Source organism: Sciurus vulgaris (assembly GCF_902686455.1).
Source record: "Sciurus vulgaris genome assembly, chromosome: 4".
Classification (NCBI taxonomy): Eukaryota; Metazoa; Chordata; class Mammalia; order Rodentia; family Sciuridae; genus Sciurus; species Sciurus vulgaris.
Window position 1 is genome coordinate 63,398,892 of NC_136464.1, and position 27,535 is coordinate 63,426,426.

Below are 27,535 nucleotides of genomic sequence, written 5' to 3' on the forward strand. Positions count from 1 at the left end.
CCATTTGTTTTGATTTGAACACAGCATCTGTTTTATCAGGTGCAATCTACCACTTGCAGGCTTAAGGGGAATAGTAGTAGTTAGGGTGGGAATAAGTAAATTAGCCGAAATGTTTGCTTTTGGAAAATAGTTTTTAAGTAGATATCAGCAGAATTTAGGTCATAATCAAATGCCACAAAGAAATTGGGCTTTGGGATAAGTGTTCAGACTGGACTATATATATATGCTGTAACCCAGCAGAATCAAAGTTGAGAAGGTAGATCAATCCACTCAAGAAATGTGCATGCTCTTGTAAATATAATTTAATATTTTATATACATTAAAAGTCAACTTTTTGGGGCTGGGGTATGGCTTAGTGGTAGAGTGCTTGCCCAGCATGTGTGAGGCACTGGGTTTGATTCTCAGAACTACATAAAAATAAAGGTTCATCCACAACTATATATATATATATATATATATATTTTTTTTTTTTTTTTTAAAGTCAACTTTTTTCCTTTTCTTATTTATTCATCATTCAGAAATACCTTTCTTGCCTACTTAATAGGGCAATAGTAAGGATGAGTGGGATATTATGGGGTAGGCAGAATGATGCCTTCCTTTTCCAAAATGTCCATGTTCCAATCTCTGGGAACTGTCAATAGGTTAGGTTATGTGGTAAAGGGGAAATTAAAGTGGGGGCTGGGGGTGGGGGGACGGACAGATGGAATTCAGGCTGCTAATCAGACAACCTTGAAAGGAGGAGATTCTTCTAGATTACTCAAATGGGCCCAATGCTATCACAAAGGTCCTTGTAAGAGGAAGAGGGAGGCAGAAGGAAAGAACAGAGAGCCAGAAGCATAAAAAGGTACAAAGTTGGTGGCTTTGAAGACTGAGGAACAGAGACCTAAGCCAAGGAAGGTGGGCGGCCTGTTGAAGCTGGAAAAGGAAAGCAGATAGTTTCCCTTTGAGCCTCCAATAGGAATGTAGTCCTGTAGATCCATTCTAGATTTCTGACCTCTACACAAGTATAAATTTATGTCATTTTAAGCCTATAAGAGTGTGGTAATTTGTTAGAGCAGCAATTGGAAATAATAAGATGCAAAATTATTTTGATATTGGTAGAAAATCATATATAAAAAAGATAGTATTATTACAAGATGACACCTCAACTTAGTCTAACAGCCTTGATGTTGGATAGTTCGGTTACTGGGAGGTTTTGAAGTTGTATTGTTTCCTTCTCAAAGGTTAATGTCCTGCCCTTCCTGTTGTAGTGCCTGACCATTTTTGGTTTTTGCACTCATTTTATTTATGAAACTGTGTCAATTACCATGTAATTATCAAACCAGCTCTAGCTACCTGCCTTTCTATTTCCTTAGTTTCTTTTACTCATTACTCTAGTTTTCCCAAAGGAATGGTTAAGAAAACTTTTTTCTTTTGCATAAGATATTCCTTACTTTGTTAATGATTAGTTATTCTTTAGAAACAATTCTACATTCAGCTGGGAGTATAGCTCCGTGGTAAAGCGCTTGCTTAGTATGAGCGAAGTCCTGAGTTCAATACCCATTGCTGCTAAAAAGCATTACAAAAACATCAATGCAAACAACATGCCAAGGATGTATTCGAAAAAACACCCATACACATATATAGATACATAAACACATGTCAAGCTTTATAGTTTTGAATAAGAATGTCAATGGATTTTCTCCACAGGCTAAATTAAATTTACAAAGCAGAATTAAAATTTCAGAGCTAGACGATCCTTATGAATCTCAAATGTATAAAACAATCTAGTAATAAAAATCTGGGTGTTTTCTTAAGTGTGTTCTCAAGTCTTTGAAAATTAACATTAAAGAAGTAAAACTGATGCATAGTGATAAACGGACTAGTCTTTTTGTAATGGTTCTTAGCTCAGTCCCTAAAACACATCTTTCCTTCTCTTTTAGCATCATTTGCACACACAGGCCCACTTGTTTTTATTATAATTTATTTAATATCTTCATTATTTCTTATTGCTACCCCCTTTCCCTTTTATTTTTACTTTAGGGGGTAGTATTTCTTGCCTGCTGATAATATGCTCAAAGTATTAGAGCTTCTGATCCAAACTTCACTTTCAACTTATACTTCAACATTGTCCCCCACAAAAATCAAGCAAATTTGGAAGGGGACACAAGAGAGTACCTTAAACACAAGTACATACACAAAGACACACCAATTGTTGCATATCTTGGGTCTCAGGAATGCTTTATAGGGTGAAATTGTTGAGAGGCATATTAACCTGTACTTCAAATGTACAACTAATTATATTAAGAAAAATATCTCATTTAGTAATAGCATTATAAATATCCCAAATAGGGAAGAGGAAGGATGGGGGAACGTAGCTCAGAGGTAATGTGCTTGCCTAGCATGCGCAAGACCCTGGGTTCAATCTCCAGTACTGAAAAACAAACGAACAAACAAAATAAAAAATTCAAACCCATCAACCAAACAAACAAATCAAACAAAAAGTAAACTACACAGGGAATGATTCCCCTTCATTAAGCACTGGCTAATCTGTATTCCATAGTTCATGTATTCATGATGTTTAGAAATGGTGGGAAACTCTTGTTTTTAACCATTCAAAAGAATATTTCAATTAAATTATTTCAAGTAGGGCAGAATATTGTTTGGGGAAATTGCACAAGGATTACTATGAAGAATTACTATGAAGCTAAACTATAAAAACTGATAGTAATTTCATGTCTACTGAAATGAGTAATAAAAAAAAAATTGGGGTTGTATTTCACTTGATTTTTTAAATTCATTTTTTCCTAATAATCATTATTTTATTTTTCAAAAACATTGGTCAATGATTTCTTGGAAAACAAAACAAAACAGGTCTTTCTCAATAGGCAGCTTGAGAAGCACTGTTAATGAAAAGTAAGTGCTGACTTCTAAAAAACTAATGTAGGTCTGTGCTATAAAACAATACTTGTCATTTATTACAATATATATTCAACTATATCCTTCAAGTAATTTATAAGATGAATTTAAATGACTAGGACTTAATGTGGTTCTATCTCTTAAGACTATTTCACTAATTCTAGATCCAAGAATAAGGATAGAAAAACTTCATAGCTCAACTAAGTTCTTTATTTCTGCTAAATGAATTAGCAATTTGAATTGATTGGTAAAGTTTACTTCATTACAAAAATTAGTTTCACATAAAAGAGAAAAAAATGTGAATAACAGTTCAGTAGAATAGGTTAGTTATAAAAGTCTATTGCTTCTTCCCTAAAACCCCAAAATATAGAATCATGATCTGATTCCTGATCATTTGATGAGTTGGATGACAACACTTCTGTTTAAGATTCTTTATGAAGAACTATGGCTATATACTCAAAAGAGTTAAAAAACAGGTACTCAAATTCTTTATACATGAATGTTTGAAGCAGCTCTATTCATAACATCAAAACAGAACAATTCCAATGTCTGTCAACGGATGAATAAACAAAATGTGTTTTTTGTTTATCAATACAATGGGATATTGTTCAGCCACAAAGAAGAATGAAATACTGATACATACTAAGACATGGATGAACCTTGAAAACATATGCTAAGCGAAAGAAGTCAGTTACAAAAGTCACAGATTACACAATTCTATTTGTATACAATACCCAGAATAAGAAAATTTTCTCTGAAATTTCACTCTGTCAAACAAGGTAAACCATGTCAGGGATTCATATGTGAGGAAGACCATTTTCCATTAAACAGTATGGTTAAGACTGGAAAAGAGAACGTACAGAAATGAAAAAACAATGAGTAAACAACAACAACACCAACAACCAGAAATAGGGAAGAGTAAACTGAAAGAAGAAATATTGAGGATTAAAAACAAAATCATCATAAGTAGAGCCCAATTCAAGAAGAAAAATGCTGGAATTGTTAGTAGTAACAGAATGCCTGCATACTTAAATCAATTAGAAAGTGTTAAAAGGCCTATGAAAGAAAAGAACTTTGCAGGAAAAGAGAGATATTCTCAGCATACCTATAAATTTATAAGGATAGAAAAGCCACAACCCTCTCCCCAAAAGTCAAGCAAACAAAACAAATTCCCCAAACCCTTATTATACTGGAATTTACAGACTAAGAATTATCCAATTACTCATCTTGGGAACCACATATGTCTTTAGATACCAACCAACAGTGAACTACTTTTTAAAATCCACTTTGGAGTTGTTGTCAAAGTTAGTTTTTTAAGAAAATATAAATTTCATTACTTCACATTTACATCATAGTTTCACCCAAAACATGATTCCAGCTGTTTCTCAATGAACAGAAGTTTTCCAGTGTTTCCCATTATTGATTGAGAATTAATCACTCATAAAAACTATACTTACATACTCCTTCACGTTTTTTGTTTTCACAGTTTTATATGAATAATATGCAGGATAAAGCATTCCAAACACCAGCCTAAAAATAAAAAAGGAGACGACTAATTAAACACAATTCTTTATTTTATTTTATGGTTATGGGGGGTCCAATCCAGACCTTTGTCCATGCTAGGCAAGTGCTCTACCAGGGAGCTACACCTTTCCCACCCCCACTAAAGGCAGTTGAACCCAGGGGCCCTTTACCACTGATTTCAACCCCCCACCCCTTTTTATTTTTTTATTTTGGGATAGGGTCTCACTAAGTTGTGGAGGCTAGTCTCCAACTTGCCAACTTCCTGCTTCAGCTTCCTGAAAGGCAGGGACTACAGGTATGTGCCACCAAGCCTGGTTCCAACAATGCTTTTAACAGCTCAAGAAAACTAACATAATAGAAAAGAAGTATTTCAGGAAACTTATAACTGTAAATTTGCATGAAGGCAAATGTGTATAAACTAAATTCACTCAGAAAAGCAAAGTCAAATATATTTTTTTAAACAAAAAGATATTTCAATATTTTAGATGGCAGTTTCATGGAATAAAAGATTATTTTTCAAAAAAACCCAGACTTTTAAATCCTGTTTTGCAACATAAAAACCCATTCTCTGGTTCCTTGAATAACATTTGGAAAAAGAAGGAAATCCATGAAAGTAAAATAAAAATTGTCCAATCCTACCAGTCATCAACAATCACATACCATATTTTATCATATGCAAATCCCACTCTTTATCTGTATATAGTAAACCTAAAACATAAACATACACACACAACTTGTGAAGATGAAGACTTGATCATTCATGATACAAACTTGCTTCTAATTATGACAGCGCTATGAAACAACACCTGATATTATCATATGCATTAAAATAACCATAAGCATTTATAAAATGACTTCAAATCACTAATAGATCTTAGTGTAATTTATTACACTCATCCATTGCACAGGTCCAAGAGATATATACAAACACAGAATAAACAGATGGATACAGAAATGTTATGACATAGTTTATAATTGGAATTTTCCTGTAATATGGCATTTTTTGGTACTTGAATATTATTCAACAGTATTCTTTTCTTTTTTTTTTTGGAATGGGGAATTGAACCCAGGGGTGCCTAACCACTTAGCCACATCCCCAGCCACCTTTGAGTCTCACAGAATTGCTTAGGGCCTTGCTAAATTGCTGAGACTGGTTTTGAACTTGTGATGGTCCTGTCTCAGCCTCCAGAACTGCTGGGATTACAAGCTGTGACACCGTGCTTGGTTCAGCAGTGTTATTCTTAATGTCTGTATTGCCTTGTACTTTTTGATTCCCACAATCCTGAGTTTACAGGATTCTGGTTAATCCCTAAGATTTTGCTATTGCACCTAATACTGTAAAAAACATTTTTCTGATCATTGACATTTCCTTACTGGTGATATTCCTGCTTCAGAGAGTATATACATACTTTACCTACTTCTGAAATATCCTCCACAGAAGTTGTTCTGTTTTATATTTCTATACGTTACAAATCAAATTTTTATTTAAAAAAAAAAAAAAAAAACAAAACAAAAAAAACAAAGATTTGCCAGCTAAATAGGAGAAACAAATAAAAACCTTACTGTTTTTTCCCCCTCTGTACTGAGGGTAGAACCCAGGACCTTATACATATGAGGCAAGCACTCTACCAACTGAGCTATATCCCCAGCCCGTTTTTTACTCTATTTTGAGACTAAGGCCGAGGTTGGCCTTAATCTTGTGATCCTCCTACCTCAGCCTCCTGAGAAGTTGGGTTTACTGGTATGTGCACCATCACCACCTTAGAGCTGTTTTAATATACATTTCTGAATACTAGTAAGTTTGAACTTCTTTCAAGTGTATACTAGTGTTTTGTTGCAGAGTGTTATCTTTTTGTCTATTTTTTGTTTATTCTATTTTAGAATAAGTTTTACAGAAAAGTTGGGAAGATAGTGCAGATAAATCCCATATACCCCATACTAACATCATACATTGGTATAGTATATTTGTCATACTGACATATGAAATATACTCCATACTTACTTTGGATTTCCTTAGTTTTTATGGAGTATCCTTTTTCTGCACTGGACAGTAGAAAGTGTAGCATCTTACATTTAGAGCTGTACTTTAGCTGTACTTTCCACAGAGTTTCCTTGTTTCTGATCACCCTGACAGTTTTGAGGAATATTGAGGAAGTATACATAGAATTCTTCTCTATTGGAATTTGGTTTTTGTTCATCTCATGATCAGATGGAGGTATGGGTTTCTGGGAAGGCCACAGAAGTCAAGTGCTATTCCTATCACTTTATGCCAAGGGCACAGTTACCAATGTGACTCATCACTGTTATTGTTACCCTGTACTACTGTGCCCAGACAGTGTTTTGTCAGATTTTCCAACTGTGGAGTTACTCTTTTACCTCTACTTTCCATACTGTACCTTTTGGGAGGAAGTCACCATTCACAGTCCATGTTTGAGTGGGAGTTATGCTCTACTTCACTGATGGCAGAGTGTCTACATAAGTTATTTGGAATTCTTCTGTACAGGACACTTGCCTATACTCCCCCAGTTATTTGTTTATTCAATATTTATTGATATCAGTATGAACTCATTAATATTTATTTTATACTTTGAATTATAGTCCAAAACCTCTTTATTTATTCATTGTGGTGCTGGGCATTGAACCCTGGGCTTCCTGCATGTGAGGCAAACAATCTACCACTGAGCCACATCTCCAGCCCAGTACCAATTTATTTTGTTGCTCAAAGCATTGGCTATTGGGAAAGCTTTCAGTTAGTTCCTGTGTCCATTTGACATTACATCTATGTTTGTGAGATTCTCTTGAATACTTCATTACTTCCTGGCATTACATGATACTCTAGGTTCATCTTGCATATTTCCTGTTCCATTCCTACCACCAGTCACATCCCCAAAGAGCCCAGTTCTTTTTTTAAAGGATGGTATTTAAAACCAATATCTGGGTGCTAGGTATGCTCACTGCTACTGGAGGATTGTTGAGTCTAAGTCCTTCTTTTGTCTAATTTACATAAATATATACATATGTACATATAGGTACATATATGTATACATATGTATATGTATATTTTGGTTGTAGGTGGACATAATACCTTTATTTTATTTTTATGTGGTGCTGAGGATTGAACCCAGGGCCCCACGCATGCTAGGTGAGTGCTCCACCACTGAGCCAAAACCTTAGCCCCTATTTTACATGTTAATACATAATATTATATTAGTTTGCTAGGGTTATCATAAAAATGTTATACTCTGGGGGCTTAGACAACAGAAATTCTTTTTTTTCACAGTTCTGTGTGCTAGAAGCCCAAGTTCAAAGTGCTGGTAGGTTTTGTGTCTTCTAAGGATTCTTTCAGGCTCGCAGCCTTCTAGCTCTGTCCCCACACAGTTGCCTCTTAAGTCTATGTGTCCTAATCTCTTCTTATAAGGATACCAATCATACTGGTTTAAGATCTATCTAAAAAATGTCATTTTAACTTAATCACCTCTTTGAAGACCCAAATCAGACACATTCTGAGGTATAGGGCGTTAAAACTTCAACATATGAACCAGGTACAGGGTTTATGACTTCAACACATGAATTTTGGGAGGACACACCTCAGTCTATAACACATATAGTATATTTGTGAACCTTCATATTGAATAAATGTATTTACTTATGTGATGAAGTCTTTCTTACTGGAAAAATACTTAAATCTTATTTTAGTTCATTTATATGATATATTAGGGGAGGGTGAAGGCAGTACATTTCTGGTGACTTCCTTATCCTTTGGTTTGTTGCTTATGTCAGAGGAGGAATACTGAGGAATACCAAGGAATACTAAGTCTTCTGTTGGGGATTTTATCCTTAGCAACTAGAAGCACATCACTAACAATTCTGCCTTACCTAACATGACTGCCCTGGAAATGCCACTTCACCAGAAGCACTAACTCCCACTCTCTGCCAATAGGAATTTTAGCTGTGCCACAGAGCTCAGGACTTTTCAGTTAAACTTTATGCCCCTTCACCCCCTCTCACACAAAGCACAGAAACCTTTCAGTTCAGACTTTTTAAGAAAATAACTACCCAAGGTCTAAACAAGTACTCAGGTCCCAGGGCAGCTCTGTGTCCATCCTCACTGTTGACATTAGATATAAGTCCATCATTAGGTATAATTCCATAAGTAAGTGATTGGAGTTCTATTTTACACTTTCAAGATCATAGTTTTAATCCAATTCGTGTTTCTCTTTAGAACATGGACATAATTAAGGTATTATCTTCATATTCTCATACAATCTAGTGCCACCAGATTTAAATGCAACATGAAGGGCTGGGGTTGTGGCTCAGGGTAGAGTGCTTACCTAGCATCCATGAGGCACTGGGTTCGATTCTCAGCACCACATATAAATAAATGAATAAAATAAAGATCTATCAACATCTAATATATATATATATATATATATTTTTTTTTTTTTTTTTTTTTTGGGGTGCTGGGGATCGAACCCAGGGCCTTGTGCTTACAAGGCAAGCACTCTACCGACTGAGGTATCTACCGCCCCCTAAAAATATATATATATAAAAAAAAGAATTACAGATTTAAATGCTACATTGCTTCTTTCTATCTTTCTTTTGAACAGATCTTTGTCTCCTGCTTCCCTTGGCAGACAAATCCATCTAATCTGTAACTCAGTCTTGTTGGTTCATCCTTGGTGAGAGTGCATGCATCCATCCTTCCTGCTTTATTTTTGATCTTGTGGCCAATACTTATTTTCACTTGGGCTCAGGCCATCTCATCTGACTTACTGGATAGTTTCCAACCCAGTCTTGTGTCCACTGTTAGATCAGTCTTTTTAATATACCTGCAGCCTGGCCTTGCCTGAAGACTTCAGTGGCTGGCTGCCTCACCTGCTTGCTGACCAGCCCATGTGGGGGCTCATCAGAACATAATTTGAAAAGCACTGCTTTATATATACCATCTGCTCCAACATGGTTCCCTCAGTATGCCTGCTGTATTTCTACTTCAGTCCTGGAATGTATGCTTTTTGCCTGGAACGGCTCCCTCCCTTTCTTTCTTTTCTCCTTTTTAATTCTTGCTTAATTAAATCAGATATTTTTCTCTCAAGATCCGATCTTCCTGCATAAATCATCTACATTATTTTATTTAGAACTTTAGAGGAATTTGTCAGGATTAGTCATTTTGCATTTAGTGTATTCTACTTTAAATTGTTTGAAAAAAATGTTTTTAGTATATAGCTTCTACTGTAGATAATTTTTTTAAATATAGGAAGGATTTGGGGTTAGTTGATAATATGCGTATTGGTGTTTGACCTTGTTTCTTTCTTTTTCTTTTTTTTTTTTTTTTTGCGGTGCTGGGCATTGAACCCAGGGCCTTGTGATTGCGAGGAAGGCACTCTACCAACTGAGCTATATTCCCAGCCCTTGACCTTATTTCTTAACCTCTGTGTTGAATAGACAAAAAATTGAACAAAAAAGAATATCCCTAACTCCTCTTTCTTGTAATAATAGAAAACAATAATGTATATCATTTGGAACATGGCAAAGATTAAATGTCTTAATGTAGAACGATTTTTTTCAGAACCACTCCTATTAGTATTATTTTCTAGAGGTTTTCTTTTGGTTTATTCTCTTTAACAGTGGGGGTCTATGGTAGATGTTTGCAGCCTGGGAAGTCGGGCATAAAGCCAAAACATGAGCACACATATAAAATGAAGTATATTTTAGTAGGCCACCTACAAAATAAACTCAGGGTTTATAAAAGGAATATTTGCTACAAATAAAATTCACCTATAAATTTGAATAGTTTTTCAGTTATAGAGGCAGGAAGAAATAGTTACTCATTTCCTCTTCATCCTATTTCCAACTAAAGAGGGGGAACTTTGCCAAAATACTCAAGATACCCTTCTCTCCCACTAAGGTGAAGCTGCTTTTTGAAATGTACAAATGCTGCCTATGTTGAAAAATGTATACTATTTTTAAATGGAAAAAAATGTTAAGGGAATGCAGTAGTGGGAAATGGTCCTTACATTTTTCATATGTGGAAAATACTTAAAATAGCTATTTTCTAGACAGATGTTCTATCTTTTACCAAAATTATTTTGGAGAATTATAGCATGTTCAAAATCAAGTCTTAAAACAACCAGTAGGAGAGTTCTGCATACTAGATGTAATTATGTCATCAAAGCATAAAAGCTATCAGAATCTGTCTGATCCCCAGCACTGAAGCTATCTATCATTTCATAAAACACTGATTAAAAGTTCTTTCTCTAATTTAGACCCTAAGAGCACCTTATTATAGAATTTTAAGAAGATGTAGAAAAGTATATTACAATATAAAAATCACTAGTAATTTCAACACTAAAGTGAATCATTTTTCCTTTTTGTTAAAGGGTTTTCCAAATGTTTTCACATTTCTGATATATTAGTCTTCCAAATGCTTTGAAAAATCATAAATATTATTAAGTTTAATAACAAAACTAATCAAGACAGGTTACAAAGCAGTAATACCAAGAATTTAAACTTTTAAAAAAAAAGATCTATTATTTTTATTATCATTCCTTTTAAAATTTAAAAAAATAAAAAAAATATATATACCTATCATCTAGTTTTAAGAATTAACAGTGAGTCACTCTTATCTTTTTCAGGTTTTCTGTATCTTTAAGAAACATTATTTAAAAACATAATACGTTTTAGAAGCATAATTAGAACATAATTAACATATTAGGATACAGAAAGATGCCCAATGCTACATTGTCAGCATTTTCTTACACCTTTAAATATTCTTTAATAATATCATTTAATACATGGTATAGAATTCCCTTATATGAATGAAAACCATTCAATCACTTCCTACATGTCCAATACTATGATGAATATTCTTTGATTAATAATAGCAGCAATTACTTATGAACACTTTATAAGAGGTATAATGTTAAGCATTTTACATGCATTATTTAATTAATTCACCAATAACACCTAGAAATGGGTGCTATTTTAAAACCTATTTTATGGATGTAAAGAATGAATCTTAAAGAAGGTAAGAAACTAATCTAGGATCATACAACTTGTAAGTTTGGTAGCTGGATTCAAAACCATGCATGTCCACTCCAGAATGCACTTACAATCTGTTTATTTCTTATTGACATTTTTCTAAAAGTGAAATAACTAGGTCAAATGGTCTAAAATTTTGATATATATGGTGGAATAAAAAAATATATATCCAAACTGCTATTTATAAAGGAATAACAATGTATATTCTTATCAGGAATATATGAAAATACCCGTTTTAAATGACTCTTGTAAAAAACTGGATAAGAAAAAAATGTCTAAATGAATTAAGTAGAAGAGATGGCAGCCATAAGGTATTTTTTTTTTTTTTAAACAACAGAGGAAATGTGTTTCTAAAATAGTAAAATATGTTTTAGAACAACAATGTCATGTATAAATCACTACTAAAAGAAAAAAAAAAGTTCAATAAATATTAGTCTATGGTACTAACATTTAATTTTGGAACTGCTTATACCTAAAATTTTTACATTATGAATTCCCTCTCTAATGTATAAAAGAATGTAAACCATAGTTTGTTAAAAATAAATGCAACAAGTGGGCACAGTGGTGCACGCCGGTAAACCCAGCGACGTGGAAGGCTGAGGCAGGAGGATCAAGAGTTCAAAGCCAGGCTCAGTAATGCAGTGAGGCCCTCAGCCACTTAGTGAGACCCTGTCTCTAAATACAATACAAAAAAGGGTTGGGATGTGGCTCAGTGGTTAAGTGGCCCTGGATTCAATCCCTGGTACCATAAAATAAAAAATACAAAAACAAAACAAAACAAAACGGGGTAACTGGACAGCTTCTTTAAGACAGGTAATTAAACAGTAGAATAAAGGTAAAAAGTGCGAAGTAAAAGTTCTTTCTCATTTTAAAACAATCTGTTTACCTAAATGTAAGCAGGAAAATAGTTTCCTGGGTACTCTAACAGTAAAATAATTTTTACATATAAAATATATTAAAAACAATGACAGTTAATACTAAAATATTCATCCTTTTCTAATTATTTTACTTCTAATTATTTGAGTACAGTCTACCATGCTCTTGAAGGTAGGAGCATTTTGTCATCTGTATGGGGAAAAACACTAAGTGTACATCTCTTCTCAGTGAGTCACCCTGGTAGCTTGAATAGGTCATTTGGTGAGATCACACTGGTCGTTTAAAAATGGGCCATTGTAGGGGGCATTTTACATCAAGGGAATTAGCTAATGATATAAATCAGTCCTCTCTCCCCCAGCTGTTGAGCATTACCAGCATGCCACTGCCTATGTGTGCTCTAGCCAAGGGAAACTGGAGTATCTTTCAGGACTGCGGAATAATACATGAAGGGTACTCAAAGAATTCAGTAAAATAAAAAAGGCAGTCCATTATGACAACCAAGTTTAACCATGACTTCATGCCAAGATTAAGAAACAGAAAAAGGCAAAATTCTCTGTCCTTTAACAAAACTCACTCCAATTGTTTGAATATTACTTCTCTAGCATTAACTTAGACTATAGTAAATTTTAAAAACAATCACAATCTTAATCTTCAGAAGAAATTCTGGACATAGTCTATTTGTAACAATAGTTTTCTGACTTTTTTAAAAGTAGTTTTGCCCCCAAAAGGAAATTTTTCTTAGAAATCACACAAATAAGAGATGAATACAATGAACAGGTACCTGAGGCAACTTAATTTCATTGATTACTGAGTCCTCTGAGGAATTCTAAGCCCTTAAGAAAAGCATCCCCTATAAGTGTTTTAACAGTTTCCAATCCTGTCTGTTCATAAGAATCAACTGGGAATGAGAATCTTTGCAAGTAAGGTCCAACAATTCGAATTTCTAAATTCTGCATCTTAAACTAAGCTGTGACAATATTATGTTTACTTTGGTTGGTTTTGGATTAAAACTGATTGTGATTAAGCAATATGCTTTCTGTATGATAAGCTGGCTTCAGTCTAACTCGATTTTTAAAAGTAATGTGAGAGTGACTTTAGGTTATCTTAACTTTTGCTAAAAGCTAGCCTTGACTTAGATATTAAAATGAATATAAGAGATCACTATAAAAGAAAGTAGTTACGTAAACTAAAATGACAACTTAATAAATCTTGAACATACTAAATTTGTGCTTGCTTAACACCAAACAATACCAGTGGTACATAGTCTAGTGATAATGAACTGATGCATATTCCTCCTCATCTTCTTTGAGCAATGTGTGCCATGCTCAATAATCAATGAAATTAAGTTGCCTCAGGTACCTGTTCATTGTATTCATCTCTTATTTGTGTGATTTCTAAAAAAAATTTCCTTTTGGGGGCAAAACTACTTTAAAAAAAGTCAGAAAACTACTGTTATAAATAGACTATGTCCAGAATTTCTTCTGAAGATTAAGATCATGATTGTTTTTAAAATTTACTATAGTCTAAGTTAATGCTAGAGCAGTAATATTCAATTTCCCACAGGTCATTCTGTCATTGTTTAAATAGCCAATCAGCTAGCAAAAGTTCATGCACAATCACTGCCAAAATAATGTGTAACTTTTGTCTTTTGCACATTTTATGAAAAACAGTTTTGTTGCTAAAAATCTCTGCTAATTGAGAATTAGCATTTAGTAAAATAACAGTTAAGTGGATATAACCTTAAAGACAAAGATGAAGATAACACACAGGAAGCAAACGTCAAACCCATGAAAAAACCCCTTCAAATCCTGAATTCTGGAACCAAAGGTACAAGTTTAAAACTGCCAAGGAGAGGAGAAGAGAGTAAGCATTCCTTTGAAAGACTTTATATATGTTTTTAATAATAGTCATCAAGAGCTATGAAGCTTGGAATTTTCATGTTGTTGGAGTTAAACTTCTAATTTTGTTCCAGAGCTTTTAATTTCTACTCCAAAAGAAAGCTAAAGATAAAACTAGAGGAAAAGAAAGGAAACCACATTAAATCAGACTTTGACTTCCTCATCCCCTCCTTCTCTCTCCCCTAGCCACACCCCCATTTTTACCACAAAGGCCTACTATGTGGTAAACCTCAACCAAAGAAAAATGTTTTAAAAGAATGGTGAACTTAGTACAGAATACAGTGTAGAACCAAGGGCTACAAACCCTTGAAGCATTCAAGTAACTTAGTCTCCTGTGGGTAGAGTTCTACAGCATGGCACACATAGCTCAAAGAAGATGACTGCCTGGTTGACAGCATGCCACTTTGCCAGTCGTTATTTTCCCATTCTGATAGTCACTACAAATAAGAAATTCATAGGTGGAATGGATGTTATTGGGTTTTTTTTTCTACAAATGATAGAAGTCTCAGAGATATTAAGGATTTTAGGAACCATGTGCTCAGTAAATACTGAAGCCAAAACTCAATAAATAGAACTTCTAATTTCAAGACCTTTGTTCTTTCTTCTCCACCAAAAAATAAAACCCCATGAGACAAATGTGCTTCATGATAACACTAGATTACCAATATTACTAGGTGAATGAAGCTGACAATCAGAAGTTATCTAAGTAATTGTAATTGTGATCCACCAATATACTAGTATCATATATATCAGATTGGAGACCCATTTTTATATTGTGTGCTAAGTCTACATAAAGGAATGTCCATATCTTCAATTAACATTCATCACATTCTCCAATTCCTATCAAACTGGTTAGGTAGCTATACTTGAAGGGATTAAGGATTACTCACATCATCTGAGCAACTCTTGACTCCCAAGCAACTCTAAACTCAGAGGAATTGTTTGCTTTATTTAGCACCTTAAGCACAGGATTTGTAAAACCTAAACTTACTGTTAGCCCCTTCGACTTAAAGATAACTTGAGAGTTCAGTTGTAATTCTAAGGTTTTAAAAAGCAGCTTCTGGTGAAGGAAAATCACACACAAGAAAATTTTGAAAACGTTGAGAAAATTTCCTCTCCTAAAATACATTCCTCTATGCAAATAAAAAGAAGATGAGTCATGAAAACCATAAACAGGGATTCTATCCTATTCTGTGGGGAGTTCATTCAGTACTCCATGACCAGAAAGTGAACTTTCCTAAACTGAACTCAGTTCTAAAATTTATGCCAACTCTTCACATAAAATATTCATACCTAAAGTGCAATCTAAGCTACTGTTACCTATAGTCACATCAAAAATGAGCTCTAGAACTGCTTACAAGGCACTATCCAATCTGAAGTGAATGTAATATTTTGCTTCCAAAGAACTTTTAATTCTTCTCCAGCAGACAAAAACAGAAATCACTAATGCATACTATATGCAAGGGACTATTTCTTCTATCACAAATATATATATATATATATATATATATATATATATATATATATATGAACTTGCCATTGCTCTCACCCCCTCCCCCTTTCCTTTTGTGGTATGAGGAATCAAAGCTGGGGCTTCAAACATGATGGACAAGTGCACTACCACTGAGCTACATCCCAGCCCTTCTTTTTAATTGAAACAAAATTTGTGATGATTTGGAAACAAAAAAAATTCTCTTTTTCATATTTCTTAAACCACTTCCCTCACTTTCTTTATTCAAATCATTCTAGTACTTCCAGTATCTCCAACTCAGTAATTTTTTCCCATGCCACTCCCTAGAGCTGGAAAAATCTCCCTCTTCATGTTGAGAGCTATGCCTCCTCTCATAGACACACACATGTCTTTCATTAATGGGCTTGAAAGTTTGGTAGCCTTATTTTGTGGGGCAAAAAACAAAAACAAAAATTATGTTAACAAAACAATAACCAGAATGTAACAAACATTGTAAAAGCATTTAAAAATATTCTCCATATTTTCTTGAGGTAGTCATCTGACAGAAGGAACGTCTAAATGCTTTCCTAAGTACATGAAAATCAGAGAAATGGAAACTTTATTTCTATCATAGACAATGGAATAGGAAAACAAACAGACAAACATGTCATAAGAACAAAACCACCATCTAATTTAATTCTGATGTCAGCAATTACAGCATAAAGCCAGAATGCTGGCTGGTTGGCACTACCAAAGTCTGTCTCTGAGGGAACACCTTTCATTATGTTATGAAAGGTGTTTTCAGATGACTTTACAGTCACTCTTGAAAAACAGTACTGTTTCCACCAGCTATGACTTGGCTACCCACCCACAACCCCATCTAAAGAAACAGAAAAGTGATTAAAGAGAGGGCAGTAGACATATCAATTAAAAAGAAGTGTCGAAATTCTTCCTCATGAAGTTCTGCTCTATGATAGGATGGCAGGGAGACAAAAGAGAATTGGCAATTAAATACAGTGTTCCTTGATTGGATTCTGTATTAAAAACAATAATGCAAGTACATAATACATTATTGGGACAATGTGGGCATTCTGAATATTAACTGTCCCTCAGTGTTAATATTTATCAATGTTCTTAGGTGATATCAGTCCTGTACCTCAGTAAGAGAATGCCTTGTTTAAGAGATAAAATAATTAGAACTGAAACACCACATGGTCTGTTACTTTTTTATAAAAACGTATTATCTTCAGAATAATTTAAGATTTACAGAAAAACTGTACAGACTGTACACAGTACAGACAGGGGACTCTCTTATAACCCATACTCAGTTTTCTTTATTACTAAAATTTTACATTAGCAGCTGGTGTGGTGATGCACACATGTAATCCAAGCTATTTGAGAAGTTGAGGCAGGAAGACTGCAAGTTCAAGGCCAGTCTGGGCAACACCACAAGATTGTTTCAAAATTTAAAAAGGACTGGGGATGTTGCTCAGTGGCAAAGTGCTTACCTAGGATGTGTGAGGAGGATTTAGGTGTCATCCCCAATCTCCCCCTTCAAAAACAAAACAAAACAACAAACAAACAAACAAAAACACCCACTAGTATATTTGTCACAATTAATGAACCAAAAAATAATACAGAGCTATTAACAAAAGCCTGTGCTTTAGATTTCCTTGTTTTTTATACAGTGTTTTGTTTCTGCTCCAGGATCCCATGTGGGAATCCATCCATTTACCACATTAAATTTAATCAACATGTTTCCCAGTCTCCTCAGCAAGTTCCTCAAACTCTCTTATTTTTAATACCTTTCACAGCTCTGAGGAGTGCTAGTTAAGCATTTTTTAGAATGTTTATCAATTAAGGTTTGTCTAATGTTCTTCTGGTTCCCCTCTGAAGATGGGTTTCTGGGAGGTGCATGACAAAGATGATGTATCATTTTCATCACATATCAAGGGTACATACTATCAACCTAACCTGTCATTAATAATGTTAACCCTGATCACCTGTCTGAAGTAGTATATGTCAGATAAAGTTACCAAACCCCTTAGTAGCTTCCCATACCATCCTTTTTGGAAGGAAGTCACTGTGCCTAGCCTATATTTAAGAAGTGGGGAATCAGGCTATCCTTCCTTGAGAGTGGAGTAGCTACATAAATTACCTGGAATTTTGATATATAAGAGAGTTGCCCATTCTCATTTATTCATTTATTTATATCAGCATGGACTCAGGGCAGATATTTATTTTACACTTTTGCCAATCTAATACTGCTTATGTTGTTGCTCAAAATTGTTCCACATTTGGATGCTGGGATCTCTTCCAGTTGGTTCCTGTGTCTCTTAGGTATACCTCTATCATTTTAAAAATTTTGTTTTGAACACTTCTTCATTTTCTGGCATTACAAGATGTTCCAGGCTCATCTTGTATATTTCCTGGCCCATTCCTAGAACCAGTCATTTCTCTAAAGTGCCCTAGTTCCTGTCAATGGAGAATGATATTTGAAAACAGGACCTAGGTTACTGCCTGCTCTTGTTGCTACTGGACTGTTGATGATTCAAAATCACTTCTATTTTATGTATTAGCCAACAGTTTTGTAGAATATTGTTGCCTTTTGATTTATCAATGCATATATTGCTGTATATTTATGAAACTTTTTATTAAATAACTGTTTCTATTAAATAAGCCTCTCTGTGCCAAGAGAAAGTTAAGTTATTTATTTCTCTCTATACTTTTCGTTGCTTGCAGTTTATTTATTTGATGCTGGGGTGGAGAGTAGACACCTGGTAATTTTCTTATGCCTCACATTCTTATCCCTCCTTAACCCTGACTGATTTTGTGGCTTGTGTCACCGGTCAGGGAAAGAATACCAAGTCTTCTGTTGGGGATTTTATCCTTAGCAACTAGAAGCACATCACTAACAATTCTGCCTTACCTAACATGACTGCCCTGGAAATGCCACTTCACCAGAAGCACTAACTCCCACTCTCTGCCAATAGGAATTTTAGCTGTGCCACAGAGCTCAGGACTTTTCAGTTAAACTTTATGCCCCTTCACCCCCTCTCACACAAAGCACAGAAACCTTTCAGTTCAGACTTTTTAAGAAAATAACTACCCAAGGTCTAAACAAGTACTCAGGTCCCAGGGCAGCTCTGTGTCCATCCTCACTGTTGACATTAGGTAAAATTCCATCATTAGGTATAATTCCATAAGCAAGCGATCGGAGTTCTATTTTACACTTTCAAGATCATAGTTTTAATCCAATTCGTGTTTCTCTTTAGAACATGGACACAATTAAGGTATTATCTTCCATATTCTCATATAATCTAGTGCCACCAGATTTAAATGCAACGTGAGATGCTTCTATCTTTCTTTTGTAGAGATCTTTGTCTCCTGCTTCCCTTGGCAGACAAATCCATCTAATCTGTAACTCAGTCTTGTTGGTTCATCCTTGGTGAGAGTGCATGCATCCATCCTTCCTGCTTTATTTTTGATCTTGTGGCCAATACTTATTTTCACTTGGGCTCAGGCCATCTCATCTGATTTACTGGATAGTTTCCAACCCAGTCTTGTGTCCACTGTTAGATCAATCTTTTTAATATACCTGCAGCCTGGCCTTGCCTGAAGACTTCAGTGGCTGGCTGCCTCACCTGCTTGCTGACCAGCCCATGTGGGGGCTCATCAGAACATAATTTGAAAAGCACTGCTTTATATATACCATCTGCTCCAACATGGTTCCCTCATTATGCCTGCTGTATTTCTACTTCAGTCTTGGAGTGTATGTTTTTTGCCTGGAATGCCTCTTTCTCTCCCTCATGGATCATTTTTGTTTCCTCTCTTTTCTTATCTGTGATTTCCCATGCCAGCAGTGCTCACTATTTACTTAATTGTTCAACTGCATTATATGTGTATAATAGCTTTGAAATTGTTCACCTGCTCTTCCATGGGATACAACTTTATCAACTAGAGTGCAGTTTTATATATAGTCTTTCTGACCAAAGTTTTACAGATTCCAGTCATTTCCAATGTTACTTAGATCACCACCTTTTCCCCTTAGTCCTTTCAACAAGGTTGTTTCATACATTTATAATATAGTTAGATTCTTTTGTAACATTCTGCATTTCATTCTAGATCTCTTACCCTTCAAGATAATTCTTTCTTTTTTGTTTTTTGATACTGGGGATTGACCTGAGAGTATTTCACACTGAGCTACATACCCAGTTTTTCTATTTTATTTTGAGACAGGGTCTTGCTAAGTTGTTGAGACTGGCCTTGACTTGTGATTCTCCCGTCTTAACCTTCTAAGTTGCTGGGATTGCAGATGTGCATCACACCTGCCTCGTTCAAAATGATTTCTAGGCTGGGCTACAGCTCAGTTGGTAGAGTGCTTGCCTTGCAAGCACAAGACCCTGGGTTCAAATCCCCAGCATTGCCAAAAAAAAAAAAAAAAATTCATAAACCAAGAATTATAAGTCCAAAATGATTTCTAAATATTTGCTTATATGAGGGTTCACTCTTTGTGTTATAAGCAGTGTATGTTTTGACAAATACATAATGTCATGTATCCACTAGTACAGTATAATGTGGAATAGTTTTACTGCCCTAAAAACCCCTTAGGCTTCACCTATTTAATGATGCCTTTTCATTCTCTTGCAACCACTTCTGTTCAAAATCTCTAGAGCTTACATTTTCCAAGATGTCATATAAATGGAATTGTATACTATATGATAGCTTTTTTAGACTTGCTTCTCTCATTTACCAATATGCATTTAGGATTCATCTGTTTTTCTGTGGCCAGATAACTCATTGTTCTTTTTAAAAATCACTGTATGGTACTCCATTGTATGGATATGGCAGAGTTTTGTTTATGCATTTAGCTAGTAAAAGATATCTTAGTTGATTCCAGTTTTTGGTGATTATGAACAAAGTTGTAGCTAATAAGTAGGCTTTTTGTGTGGATTTTCAACCCAGTTTGATAAATAAGTAGGAGCCTGGCTGTATAAGACTATGCTCAGTTTTGTAGGAAACAAATAAATTGTCTTCTAAAGTGGTTTTATCATTTTGCATTCCCAACAGCAATGAATTTTCATCTTGCCAGCAACTGATATTGTTAGGGTTCATGATCTTAGATATTCTAATAGGTATATGGTGATATTTTTATAAATATAAAAGGTGTATAGTAATATATATGGTATTCTGGTATTCTTTTTCATATGTGTATTTTTCATCTCCATACCTTTTGTAGTGTATATATATTTTTTTTTTGGTGATTTAGGGTGCTCTACCAACACTGCTAGTCCTTTTTGATTTTTATTTTGAGTAAGGGTCTTACTAAATTGCTGAGGTTGGCCTCCAATTTGTTGATTCTTCTGCCTCAGCCTCAAAAGTCACTAAGATTACAGGCACATAGCCCTGCTTCTGGCTTATGTTCAATCCTTTAGTCCATTTATAAATTATTTTCTTATATTTGAGTTTTAAATGTTTTTTGTATATTTAAGATACAAGTTATTATCACACAAGTATTTTACAAATATTTTTTCCTACTTTGTGGCTTGTCTTTCATTTTCTTAAGTGTCTTTCACAGTAGCATTTAGTTCAATTTATGATTTTTTTACCGTCATGGATTATACTTTAAGTGTTGTATCTAAAAACTCAGGGTCAAACCCAAGGTCACTTAGATTTTCTCCTGTGTTTTCTTCTAGAAGTATAGCTTTGTGATTTATATTTAGGTCAATGATCCATTTTAATTTTAATTTTAGTGGAAAGTGTAAGGTCTCTTTCTAGCTTTTGGTACATGGACATCTAATTATTGCAGCACAATCTGTTGAAGCAACTTATTTTCAAATGGTTCAGTAAAACCAAGAATAACAAAAGTTATTGCTATTGTAGAGCATGCATATGTGTGCACAAACACAAAGCAAGTGTGATCAATTGTTAATAGGTGATTGTAGGTAAAGTGTACATGGGTGTTCACTATACTTTCTAAACTTTTTTGTAGCTTTAAATTTTTCAACCAAAAGCAGTGAAACACTTTTACAAAAAAGGTAGGGAAAAATGAAATAGTTTTAAAATATTTTCATTAAATTCTTTGTTTCTCAAAGGGTTAAGTTTCAGTTATCTTAAAAGATTATAATTATGTAGAAAACTAGATTGCCTAATAACCTGATTACCAGACTACCATATTCCTGGAGAGAAATGTAGAAAAGAGGGCTGGGGATATAGCTCAGTTGGTAGAGTGCTTGCCTCGCAAGCACAATGCCCTGGGTTCAAATCCCCAGCACAACAACAACAACAATGAAATGTAGAAAAGAACAGTAGCAATTAAAAACATAAAAATGTCAAAAATATTTTGCATTAAAAAATTCCTACCGGATCGGTGGATTCATCTATTCCTCCACAAAGTGCAGTTAGTCTTTACTCTAAATATTTTCCCAGGTTATATTATTAGGTGTACATAAACTTATGTCTTCTTGGTAAATTAATCCTTTTCTCATGTGTTGAACATCTGTATCTGTACTATTACTAAATAGCTTCTATATGTAATTAGTTTTGTTTTTTCAATGCTGCTTAAAATCTTTGTCTTTTAACTGTTAGTGCATTTACATTTATTGTAATTATGATATATGTAGATGTTAGCTTAAAATATTGTTTTGTGCTTTTAATTTGTTCACCCTTTCTGCTCCACTCTCCCTCTCTCTCTTGTCTTATGAAATCGATGAATAGTTCATTAGTTCTTTGCATCAGTCCCTGGTGTGGTTTTCTGATATGCTCCATGAAAACAGAGAATAGGAGAACCAAAAGTTAAGGTCAACAGGTTTTAAAAAATTCCTTTAGTAAAAGCTAGATTTACTGTTCTTTTTTTACCTTGGTGGGTTCAGGCTTCTAAGCAACCTTTACTTTCTATGAGCTCACTGATTTTTTTTTTTCTTTTCTTTTCTTTTTTTTTTTTTGGTGCTGGGAATTGAACCTAGAGTTTCATGCATGCTGGGCAAGTACTGTACAACTGAGCTACAACCCCAGTTCATCCCCAGCCCTTTTTATTTTTTATTTTGAGACAGAGTCTCACTGAGTTGCTTATGGCCTCACTAAAATGCTGAGGCTGGTCTTGAACTCATGATGCTCTTGCCTCAGTTTCCCAAGCTGCTGGGATTACAGGTGTGTATTTTTTTAGTTGTAAATGAACACAGTATCTTTTTATGTGTTTATTTTTATGTGATGCTGAGGACTGAACCCAGTGCCTCACATATATGAGGCAAGCGCTCTACCACTGAGCTACAGCCCCAGTCCCAATTTATTCTTTGTTGAATAACAAAAAACATTTATTTTGCCTGGTAGAAGAAATGATCAAACATTTCCAGTTCTCACCCCTTATATATAATAACAGTAAATTCTTTATATAACATTCATTGGTTATAAAGTTTTTGGTTGATCATGTTGCTACCTATATCTGATTTTCATTGTTTTCAGAAGAATGTTCATAGTATGAATGACTTTCATCACTAGTGCATTTAAAAAAAAAACGTTGTTAAATATTTTATCTAGTACTTTTTCTTGTTTTCAACAGGGTCCATCACAATTATGTTTTTGTCCACCAGGACACTGAAAATGAAACTCTAAATCACTCTTCATATTTGGAATTTTAAGAGACTTTATTCTAAAAAAGACAATCAGAAAAGTCTAAGAAAGGAAATCAGTTTCTCATTAGGCATTTCTAGGACTGGAGGAAATAGAGATATAGGAGTTCCCTAAGTCTGATGCAAATTATGTAAATTGCTTATGTGTGAGAGTGCCTAATGTTCTTTTGTACTTATGGCAAAAGAGCTTTTTTAAAAAACATATTCTCATGCTCAAGAATGTTTTCCTTTTTTTTTTTAAATGTATGAACCTTCAATTTTTAGAACAAATTTGAATAATCTCAATTTCTATTCAATCCTCAAGATTTGATAGTACAAAAAAAAAAAAAAAAAAGCAAAAATTCAGGAAGCTCTAATTCTTTCCCCAAAGATATATAAAGAGGATGGAAATGTGGTTTAGCATTACATAATGTTGCCACCCACTGCAGAAACAGGAACGAGTGCCTAGCAACTGTAAGGGTCATCTCAGGAGAGTGCTGATTGCTCATTGGAGCATTCTAAACACAGATGCTTTTCTATCCTTATCACTTCCAGTCCCCGCTAGAACACATGGTGGTTATCTTGGATCCCAGTGGCATCTCATGAAAATTGTCCTTTGACAATCAATAACTAACACTTAGGGCAGCCTCGATCTGTTGGGTTATGTACTTGGGGGGGTGGTGTAATTAAAATAAATTGTAAATTATTAGAAGAAAATATGCATTCTATGTAGAGAGTAGTCTCTGTTCTTCCCCAGTGACATTTCTTTTAAGATATGAAATGCTAGTTTTCTTGATGGTATTTTTCTGACCTTATCCCCCATTCCACAGGTTTTAGCTTTAAGGGGAAATATCTAACTCTTAAAGAGGTTATGCATGAATATGTCTAGATATTATTTGGTGCTTACAGTAGAAGAGTTTTTCTTAAAATAGTGATTTCATGTTCAAGAATATTTTTATTTTCTTTAAATGTATACTCATTCACATTTTAGACTAAATTTAAATAAACACTCTTTAATTCCTATTCAATTCTAAAGGTGTAATAGTACAAATGAAGAGCTCAGAAGATTTAGTTCCTTTCCTAAAGATACATAAAGAGGACAGAAATGTGGTTCTTCAATACACAATGTTGCCTCCACCCCAGGAAGAAAACTGAGAACACCTTTTCCTGTGTTTCCTGGTTATTTGCTTGCATACCATTTTTATTGTGAAGTACCATGTCTATATTTCCTCATGCATTTTGAGGATGAGTCATTTGTTGTCTTTACATGCTTTCAATATTTTCCCCATTCTGGTTTCAATTTTACTCTTAAAAGTGTCTATTGATAGAAGTGCTTAATTTTGGTCTCTTTCAATTTATTATTATCAATCTTTTCCTTTATGATTAATGCTTTTTATGTCCTGTTTAAGATCATTTTTAATTATTGTAAAGTCATAAAGATATTTTTTCTATATTCCAGAAACTTCACTGCTTAATTCTTTATTTGCAATCAGACTGGAATTGATTTTTTTGTATATGGTCTGAGGGAGGTGGCTATGATTATAAATGCAGGCCTATCCATTTATTATAAATACCAATTTATTATTATAAATTCCTATTATTATAAATACCAATTGCCACAATTATTATAATTACCAATCTTTCCTCTTCAATGCTCTACAATGCCACCTCTGCCATGAAACATGTGACAATATATATATATATATCTTTCTGTACTCTGTGCCTTTTACTGATCTGTTTGCCTGTCCTTGCTCTAATACCACATCTTCTTAATTACTGTAGCTTTGTAGTAAATCTCAGTATCTGACTGAACAACTTATCCCACTTTTTATTGTTTGCTCTTCCTTCAAGATTGTCTTGGTTATCCTTGCACTCCACATTTCCGTAACACCTTTAAGAAACAACTTGATAGTTTTCTTCTCTAAGTACACGGATTCCCTACTTCATGAACTCATCCAGTCTCTTCACTTTGAATATCTATAGCCAATCTGTCAAACAATTCTCTGGGTTCTACTTTTTTTTTTTTTATTATTGTAAACAAATGGGATGCATGCTGTTTCTCTATTTGTACATGGAGTCAAGGCATACCATTTGTGTAATCATAAATTTACATAGGGTAATGTTGTTTGATTCATTCTGTTATTTTTTCCCCTTCCCCTCCACCCCTCCTACCCCTTTTCCCTCTATACAGTCCTTCCTTCCTCCATTCTTACCACACTACTTATCCCTAACCCTAAACCTAACCCTAACCCTAAACGCTAACCCGTCCCACTCCCTATTATATGTCCTCATCCACTTATCAGATCATTCGTCCTTTATTTTTTTGAGATTGGCTTATCTCACTTAGCATGATATTCTCCAATTTCATCCATTTGCCTGCAAATGCCATAATTTTATCATTCTTCATGGCAGAGTAATATTCCATTGTATATATATGCCACAGTTTCTTTATCCAGTCATCAATTGAAGGGCATCTAGGTTGGTTCCACAATCTGGCTATGGTGAATTGAGCAGCTATGAATATTGATGTGGCTGTATCTCTGTAATATGCTGATTTTAAGTCCTTTGGGTGTAGGCCAAGGAGTGGGATAGCTGGGTCAAATGGTGGTTCCGTTCCAAGCTTTCTGAGGAATCTCCATACTGCTTTCCAGAGTGGCTGCACTAATTTGCAACCCCACCAGCAATGTATGAGTGTACCTTTTTCCCCACATCCTCGCCAACACCTATTGTTGCTTGTATTCTTGATAATCGCCATTCTAATTGGGGTGAGATGAAATCTTAGGGTTGTTTTGATTTGCATTTCTCTTATTACTAGAGATGTTGAACATTTTTTCATATATCTGTTGATTGCTTGTACATCTTGTTCTGTCAAGTGTCTGTTCATTTCCTTAGCCCATTTGTTGATTGGATTATTTGTATTCTTGGTGTAGAGTTTTTTGAGTTCTTTATAGATTCTGGAAATTAGTGCTCTACCTGAAGTATGAGTGTCAAAGATATTCTCCCACTCTGTAGGCTCTCTCTTCACATTACTGATAGTTTCCTTTGCTGAGAGAAAACTTTTTAGTTTGAATATATCCCAGTTATTGATTCTTGCTTTTATTTCTTGTGCTATGGGAGTCCTGTTAAGGAAGTCTGATCCTAAGCCAACAAGTTAAAGGTTTGGACCTACTTTTTCTTGTATAAGATGCAGGGTCTCTGGTCTGATTCCGAGGTCCTTGATCCATTTTGAGTTGAGTTTTGTGCAGGGTGAGAGATAGGGGCTTAATTTCATTCTGTTGCATAAGGTTTTCCAGTTTTCCCAGCACCATTTGTTGAAGAGGCTATCTTTTCTCCATTTTGGTCCCTTTGTCTAGTATGAGAAAATTGTATTTATTTGGGTTTGTGTCCATTTCCTCTATTCTGTACCATTGATCTACCTGTCTATTTTGGTACCAATACCATGCTGTTTTTGTTACTATTGCTTTGTAATAGAGTTGAAGATCTGGTATTGCGATACTCTGGGTTCTATTTTTAAAAATAAATCTAGAACCTGACCACTGCTACTGTGCTTATCCAAGTTACCACCCATCCTCACCTATGGTCTGTTCTCCATGGCAGAGAGATATTTTAAAATATAAAATTTAATACTGTCATTTCTCTGGTCAAAACACTAGAATGGCTCCTCACCTCACTCAGTCAATTCCAATGTCTTTAACAATGGCCTAACCTCTGGTGGCACTCTTACTCACCTTCAGCCACACTGACCTCCCTGGCTACCACAGCCCTGTGTTAGGGCTTGTCCTTCATTGGATTCCTTTTTGGAATGCCCTTCCCATTGTCTGCACAGTTAAGGCCTTAACCTCTGGCAAGTCTTGTTTAAATGTCAACTTTTCATAAAGGTCCTAGTTAGCTACCCTATTTAAAATTATCTTACTCAAAGCCCCTGCCAGACTAAAGGAAAACTCAATCTAAACAAAATGTTTTATCTTTTGACAGAAATATTCAATATGTATTGTGGGTATATAAGTACATAATAACTATAAGCAATTTGAAAAGCAAAGTTTCCTTGTTTCACATAATCCATTCTGTCTTCCCTGTATCTGCCAAAAATAAGACAGCTACAGAAATTAATTGAACACGTGATAAATAAATACCACAGATTGGGAGATGAGAGCCCTTTCTGCTGATCATAGATCTCAGTTCTTTTGTTTGTTTTGCATTTTCAATGTGTAGAGAAGAACTGTGTAAGTCAAATATTTGCTTTT

At 34.6% G+C, this 27,535-nt stretch overlaps 1 protein-coding gene across 3 annotated transcripts in view; it reads right to left on the minus strand.

Moving 5' to 3' along the window:
* The window catches only part of REEP3 (receptor accessory protein 3), a 92,653-nt gene that overhangs the window by 36,913 nt on the left and 28,205 nt on the right, over positions 1–27,535 (minus strand). For 2 of the 3 annotated variants that reach the window (XM_079136405.1, XM_079136403.1), the window contains exon 2: positions 4,356–4,428. In XM_079136405.1, the coding sequence (XP_078992531.1) occupies positions 4,356–4,428 (73 nt within the window). Of the gene's footprint in view, positions 1–4,355; positions 4,429–5,082; positions 5,131–27,535 lie in introns of all 3 variants that reach the window. The other variant, XM_079136404.1, reaches the window with a different exon arrangement.